Source organism: Chanodichthys erythropterus, chromosome 3 (genome assembly GCF_024489055.1).
Source record: "Chanodichthys erythropterus isolate Z2021 chromosome 3, ASM2448905v1, whole genome shotgun sequence".
Classification (NCBI taxonomy): domain Eukaryota; kingdom Metazoa; phylum Chordata; class Actinopteri; order Cypriniformes; family Xenocyprididae; genus Chanodichthys; species Chanodichthys erythropterus.
The window spans coordinates 12,461,442-12,484,324 of NC_090223.1; the positions used below are offsets into that span (position 1 = coordinate 12,461,442).

Sequence of the window (22,883 nt, forward strand, 5' to 3'; positions counted from 1 at the left end):
TTGGCAGATCGACTCCTCCCATCACAGTCACATCATCAGTGAAGCTCCTCCCACACTGGACTTCACAGTCAATGAAGCTCCTCCCTCTGCAATCACATCATCAGTGAAGCTCCTCCCACTAATCACATAATCAGCGAAGCTCCTCCCACTGCAATTCTCCAATAAATGCTGGAACATTCCCATCAGACAAGCATTAAAGCAAAGTTTATTAAAGAGGACAGTGAGAACATGAGTGATCCAGAACCCTGCAGAATGAAACACACTGAAGATACTGAAGAACAAAGAGGTTGGTGGTTATTCTTCATTCATTCATGATGCTGAACAACATTCATGTTAGAAAGATTCAAACACTTCATCACAGTTAGATAAACAGTCAAACTGAAATGAGTACAAATGTTTGTTTTCAACAAATGGTCAGTAAAGGGAGGTTTGAGGAACTTTCATATTAATTGTCAACATCAGGTCAAACTAAATATTAACCTGCAGGAGGAAGTTGGTGCACTAATTTGTTCTTTGTTTTAATGTTTTAAAGTTAGTTTGAGTGTAAAATATTGTAATTACCTCAAGCTTCAGTATAACTTCTGTTTTAGTCTGAAAATCTTATAGTGACAGTAATGTCTTGAAAGTTATGAAAATGAAACACCAAGTGAGTCGAAATTTTAATATGAATTATGAACCTCAGCTGCATCCAATGATAAAAAATTAGTCGTCACGAAACTAATAGACTAAACAATGTCATGTGGCTTTTAGTTCAAAAGAGTGTACATTTGGATAAATATTTATATATTCTCATATGTTTACGTCAAATTTCTATAGGGGAGTCATATTTATTACATTTTTACTCTTAAATGAGGCGATGTGAGCATTATAGGGCACTTTCATTCATACTGGAAGCCAGAGGGCACCCTCGAGCAGAAAGTCCGAGAATGCGACTTTCATTAAACACTCGACTTGCATTATAGTGAGTTAATTTGGAGCAAAAACATGGTTTTAATCTCATAAATTGTCGTGTTTTGATGGGGTGCTATAAGCTAACATGCTAGCTAGCCCTTATGCAGCTGTTTGAATAGTAAAGCTCATTTGAATGTTTGAAAGAGTGAGAAGAAACAAAAAAACAGTGTGAATAGAGAGTCATCAGTAATTACAATAATGACAAAAGAATTATAATTAGAGCCATAACCAAGCCGGAGAGCTGTGAATGTGTGCAGGAGAGACTGAAACTGAATGGGGCAGTTTGAACCACAAAACAATAGAGACACTGAATAGATGCTTAGAGGATGACAATAAACATCAGTTAGCATTTTAGATGTTTTCTCAAAATTATCTTCAAATTTTAAATAGGATATGACTTTAGCTGCAGTGCATTTCTAGACTGAAACAAGGATAATTTTATTTTCATGAAGACGTTTCATAAAATACATTTCTAATAATATTTAAGCTCTTCATAACTTTTTTTATTAGCGACTGATGATGTTTCACAAACACAAGAACACATATTAAGAATACCTTTTGTGCACCAAAAAAAACGCTGGGCTCGGAAAGTGTAAATTAACTCGCTGGCATTAGATGTGTAATAATTATTTTGGGCTCTTTCTCCCTTTTTAACACTGGGTCACGTGGTCAGTATCAATCTAGACCACTCTGCTGCCACCACCTTTATTTAACCCGGTTAGGTCCGGGATAATCAGGAGTCTGAACAACCACAACACCAATATTAACAATAAAGTACCCTTTTTTTATTAACACATTAATTGCTTAAAACTTTGGCTTTAGGCTGAGATGCATTAAACAGCATAAAACCCCAAAACACACTGCAAAACCCAATTCATCACTTCAATTCATAAGATACCAGTTATCAGTGCCAATATCACTCCAATTCAACACATGTTTTCTATAAGACAATGAATATGAATGTCACACGTGCACTGCTGTGGTCTCTGTCAGGCATCAATAAACACACATTTACCCTCCCCATCCCACATAAACAAACCCACCCCAAAAACACAGGAAAATTATTACATACAACAATAAAACCACACTTCCCTCGTCCGGTGGCCGTCGAGACCCCTCCGTCACTCCTGAAGCAATGTCCATTCGTCCGTCGAATTAATGTAGATCCATTCAGCGTCACTAGCACAAACCGGCGTCCCGGTGTGCAGATACAGTCTCTGATCACAAACAGCTCACAATGCATTCATCCAAGTTTGCCCTCAGTCACATAGCGTTCATCCTGCGCAGGATTCAAAACGAAAATCAGGCCTCCTCTCTCAATTCCATCTGCTCCTTAAATCAAGTCTGTCCATTTTCTCTGCTCCAGGTGATTCATATCAATCAATCAGCATACCGCTCATCCTCACCAAACACTTTGTCACAGATGCTTCACTGAGCCATTGGATTTCATCAAAAACATTTTAATTTATAATCCAAAGATGAACAAGGGTCTTACGGTAATTAATGACAGAATTTGGTGAACTAACCCTTTAATAATGAAAAAGCTTTTGGTAAAATAAATATCAATCTAAAAATTATGGAACTATTGTATATTTTTGAAATGCTTATATTATGTTAGATTATTGTGCTGTTGCTCAAATATATTTCAAGGTGGGATAAGTAGATTGGACATTGTTGATATTAGAAATCAACCCAAACAAACCCACCCCTCTCTTCATTGTTCTGCCTCCAAAACTCACCCTCCAGTGTTGCTCAGAGTCAGTCTTGAACCCCGGCCGATCACTGCTGGCAGGCGAGGCGAGAGCACTAACAATGACGCTAAACACCTCATTCTCTAGCAGTGGTCAGTGTGAAGTGGTTTACCTGCTCAACTCTATCTGGCCACAGTTACACAGGTAATGAGAGTGGATGTCTGTTTATCACAGCTGATGCACAACAAAATAATTATTTCATTTCAGATTTTTTTAGTTCTCTCCAGCGCTGGAAAGCTTTTATAATATAAATGCAGGATTCTAGTGATGTTCGTTTGAGCTCTTTTGTATTGTTTTTTTTTCCCCCTCAAATCTCCCTCTTACTCGTTCTCTCTCCTCGATGTTATAGCCACGCCCCCTAATGCTGATTGGTTACGCAATTGTTGTTGGGGTCGGCGGACTAACTTCCAAACCGTGATTTTCAAAATCTACTTACTCCACCTTGAAGTTCTCACTACAGAAACATGGGATTTGTCAATAATGTTTTAAAAATAATAATTGAAGATCAATAATCCTCATTCATAGCAAGTTTCAGGGACATTACTTAATATTCATTAATTAAAAAGACATTAAAGTGATGATAATATTTTATAGCAGTTGTCTAGTTTCTGATATTACGCCAGGGCTCACTTTTATGTATATATGTGTATTTCTCTCTGGATTATTTTGATGTACTGAAAATAAAACTAATTATTTTTCCTTCCATTTTAGATATGATTAAAGAGGAGGAGGAGAGTGAAGAACTGAGTGAAGTGGAGGAGAAACATCATGTCAAACCTGGAGAAAAACCTTTGAGTCACTCAAAGACTAAAAAGACGTTTTTAAATAAAAGAAGAGCCAAGAAATCTACAACCTGCACTCAGTGTGGAAAGAGCTTCACGTACAAATGTAATTTTGAGATTCACATGAGAGTTCATACAGGAGAAAGACCGTTCACATGTGATCAGTGTGGAAAGAGCTTCTCAACCAAAGGTATTCTTGAGGTTCACATGAGAGTTCATACAGGAGAGAAGCCGTTCACATGTGATCAGTGTGGAAAGAGCTTCACAACCAAACAACATCTTGATGTTCACATGAACATTCACACTGGAGAGAGATCGTATGTATGCAGACAATGTGGAAACAAATTCCTATACAAACAAAGTCTTGATGTTCACATGAGAGTTCATACAGGAGAAAAGCTGTTCACATGTGATCAGTGTGGAAAAACATTTAATAGGGCATCAAGCCTGAAGAGACACCTGAGAGTTCATACGAAGGAGAAGCCACATTCATGTTCTGTGTGTGGAAAGAGTTTTTCACTGCTGCAAAGTTTAAAAGCACATCAGAAAATACACACTGGTGTGAGAGAGTTCATGTGCTTTGAGTGTGAGAAGACTTTTATTTCAGCAAACTGTTTAAAAGTGCACCAGAGGATTCACACTGGAGAAAAACCTCACAAGTGTTCACACTGTGACAAGAGATTCAGTTATTTATCATCTCTGAAAGCACATGAGAGGATCCACACTAGAGAAAAACCTTACAAGTGTTCACACTGTGACAAGAGATTCAGTCAGTCATCAAATCTGAAAACACACAAGAAGATCCACAGCAGAGAAGCTGCACACTTAAATTAGGGCTGGACGATTATGACCTAAAATCAAAACCTCAATTAATTGAACATTTTACCTCGATTACGATTATTGTGTTTCTGAGTTTTTTGTTTTTTGCCTATAGTTCACTTTCAAGGTTTGTACTGTAAATATGCTTGACTAATAAAGGTGGGATATTTTTCCTATTGATAGAGTGATCCTACATAACAGCTCACTTTCAGCAGTTATTTTATCTTTGTTTAGTAACATTTCTTACAGGGGCCGTATTCACAAAACATCTTAAAGCTAAAAGTAGCTCCTAACTTGCCAATTTAAGAGAACATTACATTTCTCCAGTCTTTGTACTGTATTTTTGTATTTATTGTTTATGTTATTTTCGGGAGCTACTGGGACAGTGATAAAGGTAAATAGCCTACATCATGTCTGAGTCTGTAAACGGCCGTTAACAAGAGGCCCGAGACGCTGAAGACGGACGCGAAAAGGAGAAAATTATGTACAGGCAGAGCAGCTCACTGTTCACGATGCTCGAAATATAGGAAGAAAATGAAGACTTCAGATGCAAAAGTGCCATCTGAAATTTTCTTCTAAAATAAGCATTTTTATCAAGCTTGTATGTTTATGTTCAGTTATTAATTGTCATTAAAGTGAAATTACTGAACCTAAAGCTATAAACATACGAGAATATCAGATGCGTCATGAATTCCGTAGCTCCCTCCTCTGGCAATCGGAGGTAACTTCACCTGAGTATTGACATTCTTTCACTACATTTCCCATCAGCCTTCATCCCGGACTAATCACCTGCCAGGTGTAGCTCATTTACTGGACTATTTAAGGATTCACGTTGCCCACTGTCAATCGCGAGGTCTTGTATTGCCGTGGTGTACAATTCTGAGCGTTATTATTCTGTCTGTCTGACCCGTTATTATTCTGTCTGTCTGACCCGTTGTTGAACCTGTTGTTTATCGTCTACGAACCTCTGTTGCCTATCCCTGACCTGTGCTTTGTATTCTGTTCTGCGAGTGTTTGCTGCCAGCCCCCAACTAGTGCCTGTTCTGACTACGATTCTGCCTGCCCTGTGTTATATCTGTCTGCTCCTGATTTACCCTGCCTGTACGACTACGCTTCTGTTCTATAAAGCATGCAAATGGATCCCAGCCTATGTGACGATTCATTACAAGATGGCGCTTAGAGGCTTTTGCATCTGAGGTCTTCAAATATTTAAATATTAATGGTTGGCCGTTATCGGCGTTAACGTGCTGCGTTAACGTGAGACTCGGGCGATAAAAAAAAATATCGCCGTTAATCTATTCACGAGTTCACACTTGCAAATAAGTCAGATAAATAAATAGCGTATTTGGCGTGCTGTCCGAGGAGAGGGCTCCGAGCTCAGTATTTGGCCCGAACCCAGAGTACTCCCCCCGTATTCTGGTTAAGGAAATAACCAGGCGCGTGTGAGATTTGGTTAGGAAGATAACTATGCGAGAGTGAGGAGATGGGGTGGTGGAGGGATGCTGAAGAACTCGAGGAACATGGGTGAGTCGACTGTGTATTTATAATGGTCTCCACTTATGCTGATTGGGTAGACTTGTTGATTACTGATTGCTGACAGCTGGTCAGAATGACGTGATGATTGAAAGGATCATTTGAAAGTGCTCCTCCCGAATTTTGTTAATGAAACATCATTTCTCAAAGTTGGGTTGGGAGCTTGGTCTATACTACGCAAGCTATGATGACTTTCACCTTGATATTTTAGCGCGGATGTATATCTAGCCGAATTGACCCTTTGCAAAGACCCGCCCCCCTTAGTTACTGTTGCTTTGTCCGACAAGCCGTGGCGCTGTCACGCCACACACAGTGATACGGAGCAAAGAGGACACTGACAACACGTCGACAGACAAGACAGAGCAGGTTGTAGTTTTTTTTTAAGAAATTCAAACAAAAAAAAAAAACTTTTTGTTGCTCTTTAATGTGTCGTGACCATGGTCGTGACAGATTGCTGTAGCGCCTCAGCTCAAGAGGCTCGTAAACCGATCATCTCTTACTAATAGTTCATTTATAGCATCAAATAAACATGAATGAACATGAGAATGAATGTTGTTTCAAACGCGGAAATATACACAATTTTTTTTTAAGTTTAACTCCACCGAGGTTAATCTTCTAACGCCTGACTGCTTTGTCGGACAAAATGGCGGATTACTTTGTCATTATTTGGGTAGCATACATATTCTGAATGTTTTCGGCAGAATTTAAATGAGCCATTTTAATCTAGAGATTAATCTAGATTAAAAGAATCTATGCCCACCACTAATAAATATTGAATTGGGGGTGAGGGGTTATGAATTCATCTCTAATTGTCTTCAGAAACATTTCGATTATTATTATGTGTGTGTGTGTGTGTGTGTGTGTGTGGTGGTATATAATTTCACAAAGATAGTCAGACCTTTCTGTTTTTGCTTTAAATCTTGAAATTAAATCTTTAGATTAGAATTCAAATGAAAAACAACTGCAAAGTGTGTAGTGTATCTAAAGTTAAATTTGAGTAAGTTTACTTATAAGTTGTTTGCACATGATGTCACAGCATGTTTTTGCGTTGTTTATGATTGCTCAAAAACCCATTTTTTTAATATATGCAGTGCAGTCTACATTTTGAAAATACGTGTAAATCTGTTTAATAATAAGTTTACTCTGGCAGAATCATATTACAATCGCACACACAAATCTATATTAAACAACACACCAGCAGCACAAGTAACACATATGTTGAGGGGTTGAACCATAGACTGTAAAAAAAGATGGATGACGCAACGTCGCTTCCTTCCATTGTAATGAACCGAGGGTAAAACGGACGATGATGGGCGTTGACATGTTGGAACCTGGGCATGTGCAGAAAGAATCGTCAGTGGAGCCTGGAGGCGGAGTCGCGGTATCAAACTTCCACCCAGACGTCTGCATCATCAAGATCAGATCACCTATTTGTTTTATCTATTGTTTATTATATTTTTCTTTTCCTCCTCCCTATTTCATTTGGCTTAAACGATGGGTTAATTACATCTGGCAATAAGGAATTTACAATTATTTGAATGTTTATTTATGCACGTTGTTCATCAACTAAATTACTAATAACTAGGTCAAAACAACGCATCGTAATTGAAGTATTTTAAATATCTAAATTATACACAAATTAAAATTATACTTGTAAAATAATATTCTGTTTCTAGAGCAATAATATTTTTGAAACCTTGGTCAAGTTGAACTAACTTTACAGCAGATTGATTGCTTTAGACAGTGCTCTTTAATTAACTAGAGTAGGATTAGTTTTGTCCTGATAATAATAATTTTATACCGATAAAAATAATTAGTAACTGCCAGATAATGATCACCTGCTTTTTCCGTCATGGCTAACATTAGCCGTGTTATCTTGGCTAATAACATTTAATAATTCGCTTATAAAGCCCACATTTAATGTGACCGAAAAAAAACCCTCAGTGATCCGTCAGATCTTAGGTCGTTTAGGACAGTTTAATGCTGAACAGCTCCTTTTGTCAGTGAGAAATAACACAGAAATCGAAAAATAATAGTTAGTTATTTATTTATCTTCAATCTCCCCCCGAAGCTCCAACAGTTCTCAGAGAAGCTGTCAATCAACTGTAAGTCATGATGACACGCCCCATTTCTATAGCACCAAATTGCTAGCAAAAATCAAACTGATCACAAAAACAAACTATTGAATATATTTATACTACCTTAAATGACCAAAACCATCTTTTGGAAAATTTTATTGTAAGTGTAATTCAATTTTTGTTATTTTGACAAGTGCCATTCGTTTGCATTGAGAGGGCGGGTTTATGACTTGTACTGCATCCAGCCACCAGGGGGTGATCAAAGAGCTTGCGGCTTCACTTTTCAGGACGGATGAGACACACCCGGGTTGAACGTCTCTTCAACTTGGTCAGATTTTGTTGCTCTCTGCCTTCAGCCAATCAGAGCTGCTGACATCACGGCACTCGTCTGAATCCCCCTCGCTCAGGTGAAGTATAATGTTGCAATGTATAATTTATTTAATAAAACACTGAAAGCTCAATTCATCGCTCAATCTTGGGAATTCTGACCAGTTCAATCAAGTGGCATCGCAGCCTGAGCTTGATGATGATAACAAACCGCTAATGGCTTCACACCAGACGCGACTTGCGTGAATAAATCGCGCTATTCGCGTGTAGTGACGCTTGAACAGTTTTCGTTTACTTGCTTCATTCGCGCGTGAAATTCACTTCACAACAGACACAAATTTGTGTCATGAGAGACTCTTTCACACACTTCCTCTGAATAAATACACAACTCGTCAGCGGGAAAGTAGTTGTAAAATACGGCCAATAAGCTCAATTTGCCTGCTTTAAAGCTTGTAGTCTCAATATTGCCTACAGCTTGAGCAAACACCGTTTTTACTATTTAACAGACTGTCCGACCTCCTCACCAGTGTTGGGCATGTTACTTTAATAAAGTAATTAGTTATAGTTACTAGTTACTTCTCACAAATAGTAACGGAGTTAGTAACTGAGTTACATCATTATAAAAGTAACTATTTAACAGGGAAAGTAACTATTGCATAAAAAAATAAATAAATAAAATGTCAAATAACTTGAATGCCCCCAATATTAAATACAAATACTATATTAAATTTGTGCCAAATTTACTAAAATCTTTTTTTTTTTTTTTTACAAAATTTTTTTTTACTAATATTTCAACTAAAATATCAGTTTAAGTCTTGATTAAAGACGCATCTCTTTAGCCAAGTATTCACATAATAATATCAGATCAATTGCTCGTGGCTATATTTACTTAATGTTATGAACAGCAGCTACAATTATTCTCCATTCTCCTTTCTGATTTATCTTGGGAAGCCCGTGACTAGAGAGGACTTCAGCTTCAGTTTGGATCCAGCCTCTTAAGAAGACCTCAGATGACCAACAACTGTGAAGAGACGGCGCCAACTCCTGCGAGAACTTCAGAAGATGCAACATCTGGGTCAACATGCACATTCCCAAATTTCTATATCCTAATTATTGTTAATATGTAATTCATTTTCCAGGAGCTTGTACCTTCAATTAAATTTCTAACAGTGTTTGTATATTAATTGCCTACATTATTACATTATTAGCTAACTGCATTCTTTACATTTAAATCTGTTTGTCTTAGCTAAAGGGACTCTATACAAAGATCCTGAGGGGAGGGTCTGAAATGAATATGTCACTTTCTTCATCACCTGTGGCCTGTTGCACAAACCCCATTTCAGTTTCTACCCAGGTAAGTTCAAGATTAGTTTGAGCAAACTCTGGTTTTTCAGGCTTATGAAGGTGGAGTGGTTTTTAGTGAGGTTCATTGCTATGGTAATTTACGCTACACGGCTAACCTGCTCCGGAGCATAATTTATTCTGGGTTAGAGATCACAAATCCAAACTTGACCAATCAGCTGTGAGTAAAGTGACATGTGTCTGATGCAATAAAGCCACTCCCCCTGTATCTCCAAATTAAATCTGTTTATAGTGAAAACATTTTAGAGAGACTAAAGAGATGTGTCTTTAATCTAGACTTAAATGGATATTTTAGTTGAAATTTTAGTTAAAAAGTATTTTAGTAAATTTGGCGCAAATTCGCACTGCCTTAACCCATCAGGAGCTTGCTTTAGTAGTGACGGAGGCAGAAATCCGAAACAACAATGGAGGACAAAATCATTGTCGCTGTAAGATAGCCTCCATATTCATACTTTTATAGAAACAGGAATAAAAATGATAATTAGGCCTATTATTGTTACAGATCACGTGTTCCCCTGGACTCTATTTCCCAAGATCCTCCTGTTCTCCACACCTGCACTCACTTCCCTCGTCAGCTCCTCATCGTCACTCATCACCTGCACCTGGACTCTATTGTCAGCACTCCCCATATATTGCACTCACTCCCTTCACTCCTCGTCCGTTCTCTGTTGTGTTATGTGTATGTTTGGTGATTCCCTGCCGTTGTTGATTAAAGAGTGTTTATGATTGTGGAAATCTGCATCTGCCTCATCTCTACACCAGTACCGTAACAGAAGAACGGACCCAAAAAACGTTGGATTTTTACAAGGAGAAAATGGAGACTTCCACCGGCTCCCTGGATCCAGCTCCTCCAACGCCTCTCACCCTGACAGCCAGCGATCGCCTTATCGGGCTCCTGCAGGTAGGTCGTTCGCTGGAGAGGTATGTGGAGGAGTTCGTAGAGCTCGCTTATTCGACAGATTGGTCGGATGCTCAGTTGATTGACCTGTTTTTGGATGGACTGGATGAGAATACCATTCGCTTTATGGAACCTAATGATTATGTTTCCTTAACTGATGCTATAAATTTAGTTTTGTTTTTAAATTGCTCCGAATTCTTAGTCCAAGAAGTTCAGAATGTTGGGTGTTCCTCTCGTCCAGTCCTTCCAAAAACACGGTCAGCCCGGCCAGTCTGCCAAGCTCCGTCTTCCTCCGCATACCCCTCCAGCGAACTCCCTGCCTGCCCCATGCTGGACCCACATTCCTCTACTGGGCCCAGTAAGCGGAGGAGGAGGAAGAAAGCGGCTCCAGTCTCTCCAGAGCCCGCTCCAGTGTCTCCAGAGCCCGCTCCAGTGTCTCCAGAGCCCGCTCCAGTGTCTCCAGAGCCCGCTCCAGTGTCTCCAGAGCCCGCTCCAGTGTCTCCAGAGCCCGCTCCAGTATCTCCAGAGCCCGCTCCAGTATCTCCAGAGCCCGCTCCAGTCCCCACAGAGCCAGCTCCAGTGCCTGTGGGGATTTTAATTGTATTTGAGGGGATGAAATGGCCCTCAACCCCAGTCTTCTCCCGTCTCCGCCGAGCCAAGTTCTCCCGTCTCCGCCGAGCCAAGTTCTCCCGTCTCCGCCGAGCCAAGTTCTCCCGTCTCCGCCGAGCCAAGTTCTCCCGTCTCCGCCGAGCCAAGTTCTCCCGTCTCCGCCGAGCCAAGTTCTCCCGTCTCCGCCGAGCCAAGTTCTCCCGTCTCCGCCGAGCCAAGTTCTCCAATCTCCGCCGAGCCAAGTTCTCCCGTCTCCGCCGAGCCCTTTATTATGAAATTTGTAAGGACTGTTTTCCCTCCCTGCCTCCCTCTCCCGCCTCCCATGTGTTTCTTCACTGAACCTTCACCTCAAGCCCCCTCGCCCAGATCTCCACCTCGGACCTCTGGGCGATTACCTTCACCCCGGCTCCAACCTCCCTCTGCTCCACCGTTGCCCATCAGTCCACCAGCTTCACCAGTATCCATCCTGCCTCCACTCACACCTTGTTCACTCGTCGGCCTGCCCTCCCCTCTGGACTACACTCCTCCATCTCCGCTCCGTCACTCCGTCCCTCAGTTCCAGTTGGCCTCCTCACTCCCCCCAGTGTTCGTTTTGTTGGCTGTCCTCCTGCTTCCACTGCGGCCTTCTGGAGCCCCGGCTGCGCTTCGGTCGGCGGAGCCTACGGTCCCGCCATCTCCCGCCGGTCCTTCACCGCCGACTGGGCTCAACGGTCCTAAGCCTTCGGTCCCGGACCCGCCATGGCTGCCCACGGCTCCTGACCCGCCATGGCTGCCCACGGCTCCTGACCCGCCATGGCTGCCCACGGCTCCTGACCCGCCATGGCTGCCCACGGCTCCTGACCCGCCATGGCTGCCCACGGCTCCTGACCCGCCATGGCTGCCCACGGCTCCTGACCCGCCATGGCTGCCCACGGCTCCTGACCCGCCATGGCTGCCCACGGCTCCTGACCCGCCATGGCTGCCCACGGCTCCTGACCCGCCATGGCTGCCCACGGCTCCTGACCCGCCATGGCTTTTGAGCCTGCCCTGGAGACCTCCACTCCAGTCTACTCCTCCCCCTGCTCCGGTTTGAGGTCTCCAGGGCGCCCGCCCCCCTGGAGGGAGGGGAGGTACTGTTACAGATCCTGTGTTCCCCTGGACTCTATTTCCCAAGATCCTCCTGTTCTCCACACCTGCACTCACTTCCCTCGTCAGCTCCTCATCGTCACTCATCACCTGCACCTGGACTCTATTGTCAGCACTCCCCATATATTGCACTCACTCCCTTCACTCCTCGTCCGTTCTCTGTTGTGTTATGTGTATGTTTGGTGATTCCCTGCCGTTGTTGATTAAAGAGTGTTTATGATTGTGAAAATCTGCATCTGCCTCATCTCTACACCAGTACCGTAACAATTATAGTCATTGACAATATTAAACTTTGCTTTTAAATTAAAATAAATATAATACATGCATATTATATAAATCTTTCAAACAGATAAAGCTTACAAGTATTTTTTGAGCTCTTTTGTGAAACTATATTAATTATTCAGTATATTTGTTTGATGCACATGCATTGATATAGTCCGATATTTTCTTTCTCAAATTTTCACTTGTTTATTCCTGCTTTGTAAATATGTTTAATTTCATATTTTTCATAAAGATCTCTTAATCTTCGGAAGAGACATGAATTGCGTGACTCTCTCTAGAAGTAAATTAAACTGACGTTCTCCTTGTTCCGTGTGATTGGCTGTTCGTCACTCTTTCAGGTGCACACGCTTTGCAATCTCTGGATTAAACCTGAGTTGACAGAGTGAAACATCTGATCCTGATCTAAACCAGGTTGGATTTATCTGGATTTGTCAACTCCAAACCTATTGTGAAACTCAGAGTTTGTTCAACTAGCTTCATGCAACAGATTACTGAATATAAAAACAAATCTGGCAACCCAGGCAATTTCACACCCAATACTTTACTGCAGTCATTTCCAACCTTTGATAGTGAATTCTTTTGTTTGACCTTTAAAGAGTCAAACCAACAAATCAATCCTGCCTGATTTTAAGAAATAACCAACAACCAAGAATCTCTCTTGACCAGAGAGTTGTATATCATGAAAATTATCAGACAGCTGCCTTCTAAAAAAAAAAGCACAAAAAAGCTTTTCTTATTTAGTATTTTTTGTCTTGCTTTCAGTCTAAATATATATGAAAAATCTTAGATGCTTTTGCTAGATAAGTAAGATTACATGATCATTTTTCTTGTTTTCTGGAGAAAAAAAAATCTAAATTAAGTTAGTGATTGAAAGATGAAGTACTACAAAATATATATTTTAATATATTATAGTGAGCTGATGATCTGAATGTCTTGTTGAATTAGTGTTGATAGTCTGAGGATCATCAATATTAACAGAGAAACTGCTGAAAACACTCTTTATTTCATGTGTCACGGCTACACAATCTGCACCTTCTGACACGAACACTTACGCCACGCCCACTCGTTCACAATCACCTGAATACTGAACACCTGTGCATCATCACCAGAGCCACATATAAGCACGCCAGTCCCATTCACTCATTGTCTGGTCTTGCACCGATCCCTACACGTCACTCGACCTCGTCTTACCTGAACATTGTACCTTCTGTTGTCTTCATCGTCTTCATCTCCAGTCCTGAGTCCTCCATCATCATCTGTGTCACCATCGTCATCTACCAAGGAAAGTTGTCATTGTTATACCATTCGTCAGTTCTACGTGTCAAGATTCTTTACCTGTGTCTTCACCTGTGTCTGAAACCTCTGTTAATAAACACTGTTGCACTTACCTCATCTGTGTCCTCGTCTGTGTCTGACAGAAGACCAGACCAGATGCAGAGCTCTTCAGACACAGGCGGGGACCGCACCACGGATCCCTTCCTGGAACTGGTCAACGCTGTACGGTCCTCACTCCTTCAAAATACCACAACCACCGCTCACTTCTTCAGCTGCCCCTGCGAGTCCCATGGCCAAACCAGCGACATACAGCGGCGTGGCGGAGTATTGCAGCGGGTTCCTACTACAATGCTCTCTTTTCCTGGAAGCCAATGCTCTTCTGTTCACCACCGAAAGAAGCCGGGTGGCGTTCATCATTAATCTATTATCAGGTAAAGCCCTGCAATAGGCCCAATCATTATGGGAAGCTAATTCTGCGATCCTTGGTTCTGTATCCTCATTCTGTTCCCAGTTAAAGGAAGTCTTCAGCCAGCAGACAGCTGATTTATCCATTCACGATCAGCTATTCAACATTCGCCAAGAAAGGAACGAAATTGTAAGTTCATATGCTGTGCGCTTCCGCACCCTCGCTTATATAAGTGGCTGGAATGAAACCACTCTCATCACAGCTTTTCGTCATGGATTACGTGAAGAAGTTAAACAATGGATCGTGGTATATGAAGATTCCCTGGGGTTAGAGAATCTTATCCAAAAATCCATCCGGGTTTCCCAACGACTCGCTGCTTGCAGTCACACCGTTCCCACTGAAACCCAAGTCCAAGTAACCATTCCTTCAGCTTATCGGGCATTCCAGGATGTCTTCAGTAAGCGGTTGGCAACTCAACTTCCACCTCATCGGCCATGGGACTGCGCCATCGACCTCCTGCCTGGGGCCACGTTACCAAAGGGAAGAGTATACCCCTTGTCCATCCCGGAGCAGAAGGCCATGGAGGAGTACGTTCAAGAGGCTCTTCAGCAGGAATTCATACGACCATCGACTTCCCCTGCCGCGTCGAGTTTCTTCTTCGTGGCCAAAAAGGACGGAGGCTTGCAGCCGTGTATTGACTATCGCCATCTCAATTCACAGACAGTTAAGTTCAGCTATCCCCTTCCTCTGGTCCCAGCTGCCCTGGAACAATTACGTGGAGCCACCATTTTCTCAAAACTGGACTTGAGGAGTGCATACAACCTGATTCGCATACGGAAGGGGGACGAGTGGAAGACAGCGTTCATCACCCCGTCCGGGCACTACGAATATCAGGTGATGCCGTATGGGTTGTCCAATAGTCCGTCTGTGTTCCAGAATTATATGAATGAAGTTTTCCGAGATTACCTGAACAAGTTCGTCATTGTATACATCGACGACATCCTCATCTACTCTCATCGTAATGAAGACCATGTGAACCATGTCAAACTCGTCCTCCAGAAGCTCCGTGAACACCAACTGTACCTTAAACTGGAAAAATGCGAATTCCACACCTCCTCAGTCCAGTTCCTAGGTTATGTCATCGATTCCAATGGTGTGAAGATGGACCAGGGGAAGGTGGAAGCCATCACTCACTGGAAACAACCCAACACCATTAAGGAGCTTCAGAGATTCCTGGGCTTTGCTAACTTCTACCGCCGTTTCTACTACAGCATGCTCAGTTCACCACTCACCTCTCTTCTCCGTAACCGGCCCAAGTCTCTGTCCTGGAACCCCACAGCCACGAACGCCTTCCATCAGTTGAAACTCTCCTTCAAGTCTGCTCCGATCCTGGTCCATCCCGATCCAAACCGTCAGTTCATCGTCGAGGTAGATGCCTCTTCCACCGGGGTCGGAGCGGTACTGTCCCAGCGGCAGGGGAATCCTCCACGACTCCATCCATGCGCCTTCTATTCCAAGAAGCTATCCCCGGTGGAGCAGAATTACGACATTGGCAATTCTTTACCTGTGTCTTCACCTGTGTCTGAAACCTCTGTTAATAAACACTGTTGCACTTACCTCATCTGTGTCCTCGTCTGTGTCTGACATCACCTCATTTATTATGCTGATGTCTTCAGATCTTCTGTAAATTGACACTTAAAGCTCATTTCATTGCTGTCAACAGACTTTATGCTTTCAGCTGTTCTTCTTACCATAATTTATAATTGCAAGAAGTGACTTTACATTACTTGTATTCTTTTTGTGTATTTCTTGATATCTGACTGTTGAATAAAGAAGCAGAATAATGTTAGGAGTAGCAATAAATATAATTTACGAATTTTCGTCAGTTACTTTACAATAAATAGACAGACATGCATAAATGTTTCTAAGTGTCATTTATTATTAAAACAAACTCAAACTGATATATGTTTTGCCAGATCAGCTCCTCCCATCACAGTCACATCCTCAGTGATGCTCCTCCCACACTGGACTTCAGTCAATTAAGCTCCTCCCACTGAAGTTACATCATCACTGAAGCTCCTCCCACTGTAATTCTCCAATAAATGCTTGAATATTCCTATCAGACGAGCATCAGATTATCAGGAAGAGCTGAAATCTGCAAAGACTGAGTTTATTAAAGAGGACAGTGAGAACATCCCGAACCCTGCAGAATGAAACACACTGACGATACTGAAGAACAGAGAGGTTGGTGTTTATTCTTCATTCATTCATGATGCTGAACAACATTCATGATAGAAAGATTCAAACACTTTATCACAGTTATATAAACAGTCAAACTGAAATGGGTACAAATGTTTGTTTTCAACAAAAAAGGCAGGTTTGAGAAACTTTCATATTAATTCATCAGGTCAAACTAAATATTAACCTGCAAGAGGAAGTTGGCGCACTAATTTGTTCTTTGTTTTAATGTTTTAAAGTTAATTTTAGTATAAAAGATTGTAATAACCTCAAGCTTCTGTTTTTGGCTTCTGTTTTAGTCTGAAAATCTTAAAGTGACAGTAATGCCTTGAAAGTTATGAAAATGAAACACCAAGTGAGTCGATATTTTAATATGAATTATGAACCTCAACTGCATCCAACCATAAAAATACTAACGGTCTTCATGAAAGCGATTGACTAAACAATGTCCCCCGTGGCTTTTAGTTAAAAAGTGTGTACATTTGGAGAATTATTTATATATTCTCATATGCTTTGTCAATAATATTTATTCAATTTTTACTCATACATGTGGCGATGTGAGTATTATGGAGCGCTATTATGTCTGTTTCATTCATACTAAAAGCCAGAGGGCATCCTCGAGCAGAAAGTGCAAGAGTGAGACTTTCATTAATTATATGACAGAAATCCCTTTGATAATAACATGCAGAGAGAGATTTTCAAGCCATGTCAGATAGAGTTTATTAAAGTATATTTAGTATAATAGTGTATATTTATAACACAATGCTAATCAACATAGCCTGTATATCACTGTGCAGAATACTATAAAATAATATATTTTCTGTCTCATTTTTTTGTTTTGAAGCCAAAAAATGATCACAGAAGATTGTTTTAAACACGCGACTTGCGTTACAGTGAGTTTGAAGCAAAAACATGGTTTTAATCTCATAAATTGTCGTGTTTTGATCGAGTGCTAACATGCTAGCTAGCCCTTATGCAGCTGTTTAAATAGTAAAGCTCATTTGAATGTTTGAAAGAAAGTGAAGTGAGAAGAAACAAAGACAGTGTGAATAGAGAGTCATCAGTAATTACAATAATGACAAAAGAATTATAATTCGAGCCATAACCAAGCCGGAGAGATGTGAATGTGTGCAGGAGAGACTGAAACTGAATGGGGCAGTTTGCACCACAAAACAATAGAGACACTGAATAGATGCTTAGAGGATGACAATAAACATCAGTTAGCATTTTAGATGTTTTCTCAAAATTATCTTCAGATTTGAAATAGAATATGGCTTTAGCTGCAGTGCATTTCTAGACTGAAACAAGGCCAATTTTATTTTCATGAAGATGTTTCATAAAATACATTTCTAATAATATTTAAGCTCTTTATAACTATTTTTTATTAGTGACTGATGATGTTTCACAAACACAAGAATGCATATTAAGAAAAAAGTGCTGGGCTCTGAAAGTGTACATTAACCCGCTGGCATTAGAGGCCTCATTGAGCTATTAAGTCATTAAATTACGAGAGAAAAGTCGTTAAATTACGAAAACAAATTTAATGACTTTATTCTCAACATTTTACCTCACTTTTTTCTCTAAATTTAACAAGTTTTTTTCTCGTAATTTAATGACTTTATTCTCAACATTTTATTTCGACTTTTTTTCTGGAAATTTGACAATTTTTTTCTGGAAATTGAACAACTTTAATCTCAAAATGGTTTTTATTTTTTTTATTATTGCTTGGCCCTAATCCTCTTCCGTACAATGCAGCATTACCGTTTTGAATATCAATCATGCTGATCACTTTCATTATTTTACTCCGCTCACGCTCAGATAAATTTAAGGGCATGAAAGTCTTCAGCACCTTAAATAGTATATCAAGAGTATTAATGACCATTTTAAAGTTCCAGTATGTCTACAGATAATGTTCAACTAAAACATATTGTTCGACCAAAAATATCTTATCAATTAATGATGACGTTCTTGGTTTTCTTCCTATTTAGTAAATCCAGGCAATTGGTTGATACAACATTGATTAAAAATAAGATACAATTTATACAAAACGAAATTCACTTTAAAGAAAGGCTTATTATAAAATGAAGTGGTGAAAATCCCGTCTGAACCACCCATGTCTCCCGACATAGTGTTCATCATATTAGCCTATCTTAAACATACTGTTCACTTTTCATAATCAACATGAATGAAAATTAAAAACTAATATAAGGCTATAGTCTAATATTTAAACATAAATATGAAATTATGTTTTTTTGACCCTCTGGCGACGATCGCGCAGGCGCTTTCTGATGATTTTTTCCTCAGAACAGCTGAAACTTAAAAGAGGCCTACTCCATCATTTTTGGCGATACAGATTAGTGCAAGACATCATCACAAAATACAAATGGTCTACTTTTATTTGTGTACACTCACAGTAAAAACGAAACCTTCTGGTTTTTTAAAATGAAAAAACAACCAAAAAAACAGAATGCGCTTTCATCTGTCTTTAAATCTTTCTGAAACGTCTAAAAAGTCAACTGAAACTCAGCGAATAACTATCACACAAACTTGAAACACATTCGTTGGTCTGTTATAAATAAGAGGCGATCTCTCGCTGGAATTAGTTGTTTTTGCTCGTTGCCGCTATTATCAGTTCTCTTGGCGCTCGTGCACAATGTGCAGTCTTCACACAGACGATCGAGCGATTTTTCTGCTAAAAGCACAAAACCAAATGCACACAAATATGTATTTGCTCTTGATATACAATCACTGATGAACACCTTTGGTTTTAATGAGAAAAAAAAAACAACAACTATGAGGACGGAATTGAACAAAGTTTCAATAACCGTTTGGACAATGGCATTTAACCTGGCTGTTACCTCTTGAAAAAAAAACAATGTCTAAAAAAGCACAACTCACCAGAACTAAGCAATGTTGAATTCAGCTTGTTCTTTCTGTAACTTTCTCAGGTTGTTATTCTTTGAATAATTTATTGTACAAAAAATGGGTTACAAACGATGACAAACACTGTTCCATAACTCAACAACAAAGTTATAGAAATAAGTATTATTTAATGTTATTATTGTTAATATGTTATTGTTAACATAAGTGAAAATAGTGACTTTTATTTCTCAGAAAAATCAGAGATGATAAGATGAAAATGCTCAAACTGTAAAGGAAACACAACAGGATGACTAAAATTAAGTGATTATTAGATTATTGTGCTGTTGCTCAAATATATTTCAAGATCGGATAAGTAGATTGGACATTGTTGATATTAGAAATCAACCCAAACAAACCCACCCCTCTCTTCATTGCTCCGCCTCCAAAACTCACACTCCAATGTTGCTCAGAGTCAGTCTTGAACCCCGGCCGATCACTGCTGGCACTAACAATGACGCTAAACACCTCATTCTCTAGCAGTCGTCAGTGTGAAGTGGTTTACCTGCTCAACTCTATCTGGCCACTGTTACACAGTAATGAGAGTGGATGTCTGTTTATCACAGCTGACGCACAACAAAATAATGATCTAATTTAATATTTTTACTCACCGCTGGAAAGCTTTTCGAAAATAAATGCAGGATTCTAGTGATGTTCGTTTGAGCTCTTTTGTATTGCTTTTTTCCCTCAAATCTCCCTCTTACTCGTTCTCTCTCCTCGATGTTATAGCCACGCCCCCTAATGATGAATGGTTACGCGGTTATTTGTTGGGGTCACCCAACTAACTTCCAAACTGTGTTTTTTAAAATCTACTTACTCCATCTTGAAGTTCTCACTACAGAAACATGAGATTTGTCAATAATGTTTTAAAAACAATAATTAAAGATCAATTATCCTCATTCATGGAAAGTTTCAGGGACATTACTTAAAACATTCATTAATTTATAAAAAGGCATCAAAGTGATGATAATATTTTATAGCAGTTGTCTAGTTTCTACTATTACATCAGGGCTCACTTTTATGTTTATTTGTATATTTCTTTCTTTGGATTATTTTGATGTACTGAAAATAAAATTATTATTTTTTCTTCCATTTCAGATATGATTAAAGAGGAGGAGGAGAGTGAAGAACTGAGTGAAGTGGAGGAGAAACATCCTGTCAAACCTGGAGAAAAACCTTTGAGTCACTCAAAGACTAAAAAGACATTTTTAAAGAAAAGAAGAGCAAAGAAATTTACAACCTGCACTCAGTGTGGAAAGAGTTTCACAACTAAATATGATCTTAAGATTCACATGAGGATCCACACTGGAGAGAAGCCGTATGTATGCAGACAATGTGGAAACAATTTCACAACCAAACAAAGCCTTGATGTTCACATGAGAGTTCATACTGGAGAGAAGCCGTTCAAGTGTGATCAGTGTGGGAAAGATTTCACAAAGAATTATAATCTTGAGATTCACATGAGGATCCACACTGGAGAGAAGCTGCTCACATGTGATCAGTGTGGGAAAACATTTAATAGGGCATCAAGCCTGAAGAAACACCTGACAGTTCATATGAAGGAGAAACCGTATTCATGTTCTGTGTGTGGAAAGAGATTTTCACTGCTGCAATATTTACATGCGCATCAGAAAATACACACTGGTGTGAGAGAGTTCATGTGCTTTGAGTGTGAGAAGACTTTTACTACAGGGAGCGAATTAAAAAAACACCATAGAATTCACACTGGAGAAAAACCTTACAAGTGTTCACACTGTGACAAGAGATTCAGTCATTCATCATCTCTGAAAACACATGAGAGGATTCACACTGGAGAGAAACCTTACAAGTGTTCACACTGTGACAAGAGATTCAATGTGTCAGCAAATCTGAAAACACATGAGAAGATCCACACTGGAGAGAAACCTTACAAGTGTTCACACTGTGACAAGAGATTCAACCGGTCATCACATCTGAAAACACATGAGAGGATCCACAGCAGAGAGAAGCTGCACATTTAGGCCCTGTCCACACGGAGACACGTTTTTGTGAATCCGCACAATTTTTTTATCGGATAGGCGTTTCGTCCACAAGGATCCGGCATTTTCAAAAGGTGAAACCGCTATTTTTTGAAACTGGGTCCCAGAGTGGAAAAATTTGAAAATGCCGTCTTTGTGTTCATGCTGCAGAAGCTACTGAACCAAAATAAAACGTTATTTCTAAGCTTAGCAAAAGTTTGTATTCAGCGCGCAAGGTTTATGTGCATGCTCCAAGTCTTCTTCGCTGCTTTAAGTGCATTTCTGTGGCAGAATTACAGTGCCACATACTGGTCTGGCATGTATACTACATCACTTTGAGTCATTTCAGTGGTTTCGTGTGGACGCAGATATTTTTTGAGACGAGGAAAAAAAAAAGATAGGTTTAGGGTAAGCTCCGGCTTCGTGTGGACGTAGCCTTAAGTTAGGGCTGGATGATTATGACCTAAAATCAAAACCTCAATTAATTGAACATTTTACCTCGATTATGATTAATGAACGATTATTGTGTTTCTGAGTTTTGTTTTGTTTTTTGCCCACAGTTCACTTTCAAGGTTTGTACCGTAAATATGCTTGACTTATAAAGTTGGGATATTGTTTCCTATTGAATGAGTGCTCTGACATAACAGCTCACTTTCAGCAGTTATTGTATCTCTGTTTAGTAACATTTCTTACAGATTTCTGCTCGTTGTAAATCAGATAAAGTGATAAATAAGATAAATAAGATAAATAAGTGCACAGTACCAGTGCATAATGAGAGCGACTGCATGTGTGAATTATTCATACCGTCTCTATTAATTGTGAAGCTGTGGGTTGTAAACCCTAGTGAATAAAAAGTATACTTTATTGTATTTTAAATATATTCCCTTTTTCTATAGTACATTGCAAATGCACTAACAAAAATGTACTATCTTTAAATATATAAAAGTATATTAGCATCATATTTTCACAATACAACTTTTACCACACTTTTAAATGATTGTACTTTAGTGTATTTTAGAAAAATATATTTTACAAAAATATACTTGAAGTGAAAGTCAGTTTATTTTTTAAAAGTGTGTATATTTGCACTTTATAAAAATATATTTGAAATATGTTTTAAAGGTGCCCTAGATTGTTTTTTTACAAGATGTAATATAAGTCCTAGGTGTGCCCTGAATGTGTCTGTGAAGTTTCAGCTCAAAATACCCCATAGATTTTTTTTAATTAATTTTTTTAACTGCCTATTTTGGGGCATCATTAACTATGCACTGATTTTTTCAGCACGGCCCCTTTAAGAGATGCGCTTCCTCTGCCACACGAGCTCTCGACTATATTACATCGCATAAACAAAGTTCACACAGCTAATATAACCCTCAAATGGATCTTTACAAGATCTTCGTCATGCATGCTGTATGCATGCTTCGAATTATGTGAGTAAAGTATTTATTTAGATGGTTACGTTTGATTCTGTGTGAGTTTGAGGTTATATGCTCTGTGGCTAAAGCTAACATTACACACTGTTGGAGAGATT

The 22,883-nt window shown here is 39.7% G+C and overlaps 1 protein-coding gene across 1 annotated transcript in view; it reads left to right on the forward strand.

Annotated features, from left to right (window-relative positions):
* Positions 1 to 222: 222 nt before the first annotated feature.
* LOC137017073 (zinc finger protein 502-like) overlaps positions 223 to 22,883 on the forward strand; it is a 634,288-nt gene continuing 611,627 nt past the window's right edge. The window contains exons 1-5 of the mRNA XM_067381009.1: positions 223 to 286; positions 3,414 to 3,775; positions 3,860 to 4,169; positions 13,800 to 13,812; positions 20,719 to 21,327. Of these exons, the coding sequence (XP_067237110.1) occupies positions 229 to 286; positions 3,414 to 3,775; positions 3,860 to 4,169; positions 13,800 to 13,812; positions 20,719 to 21,327 (1,352 nt within the window). The 5' untranslated portion in view covers positions 223 to 228. The remainder of the gene's footprint in view (positions 287 to 3,413; positions 3,776 to 3,859; positions 4,170 to 13,799; positions 13,813 to 20,718; positions 21,328 to 22,883) is intronic.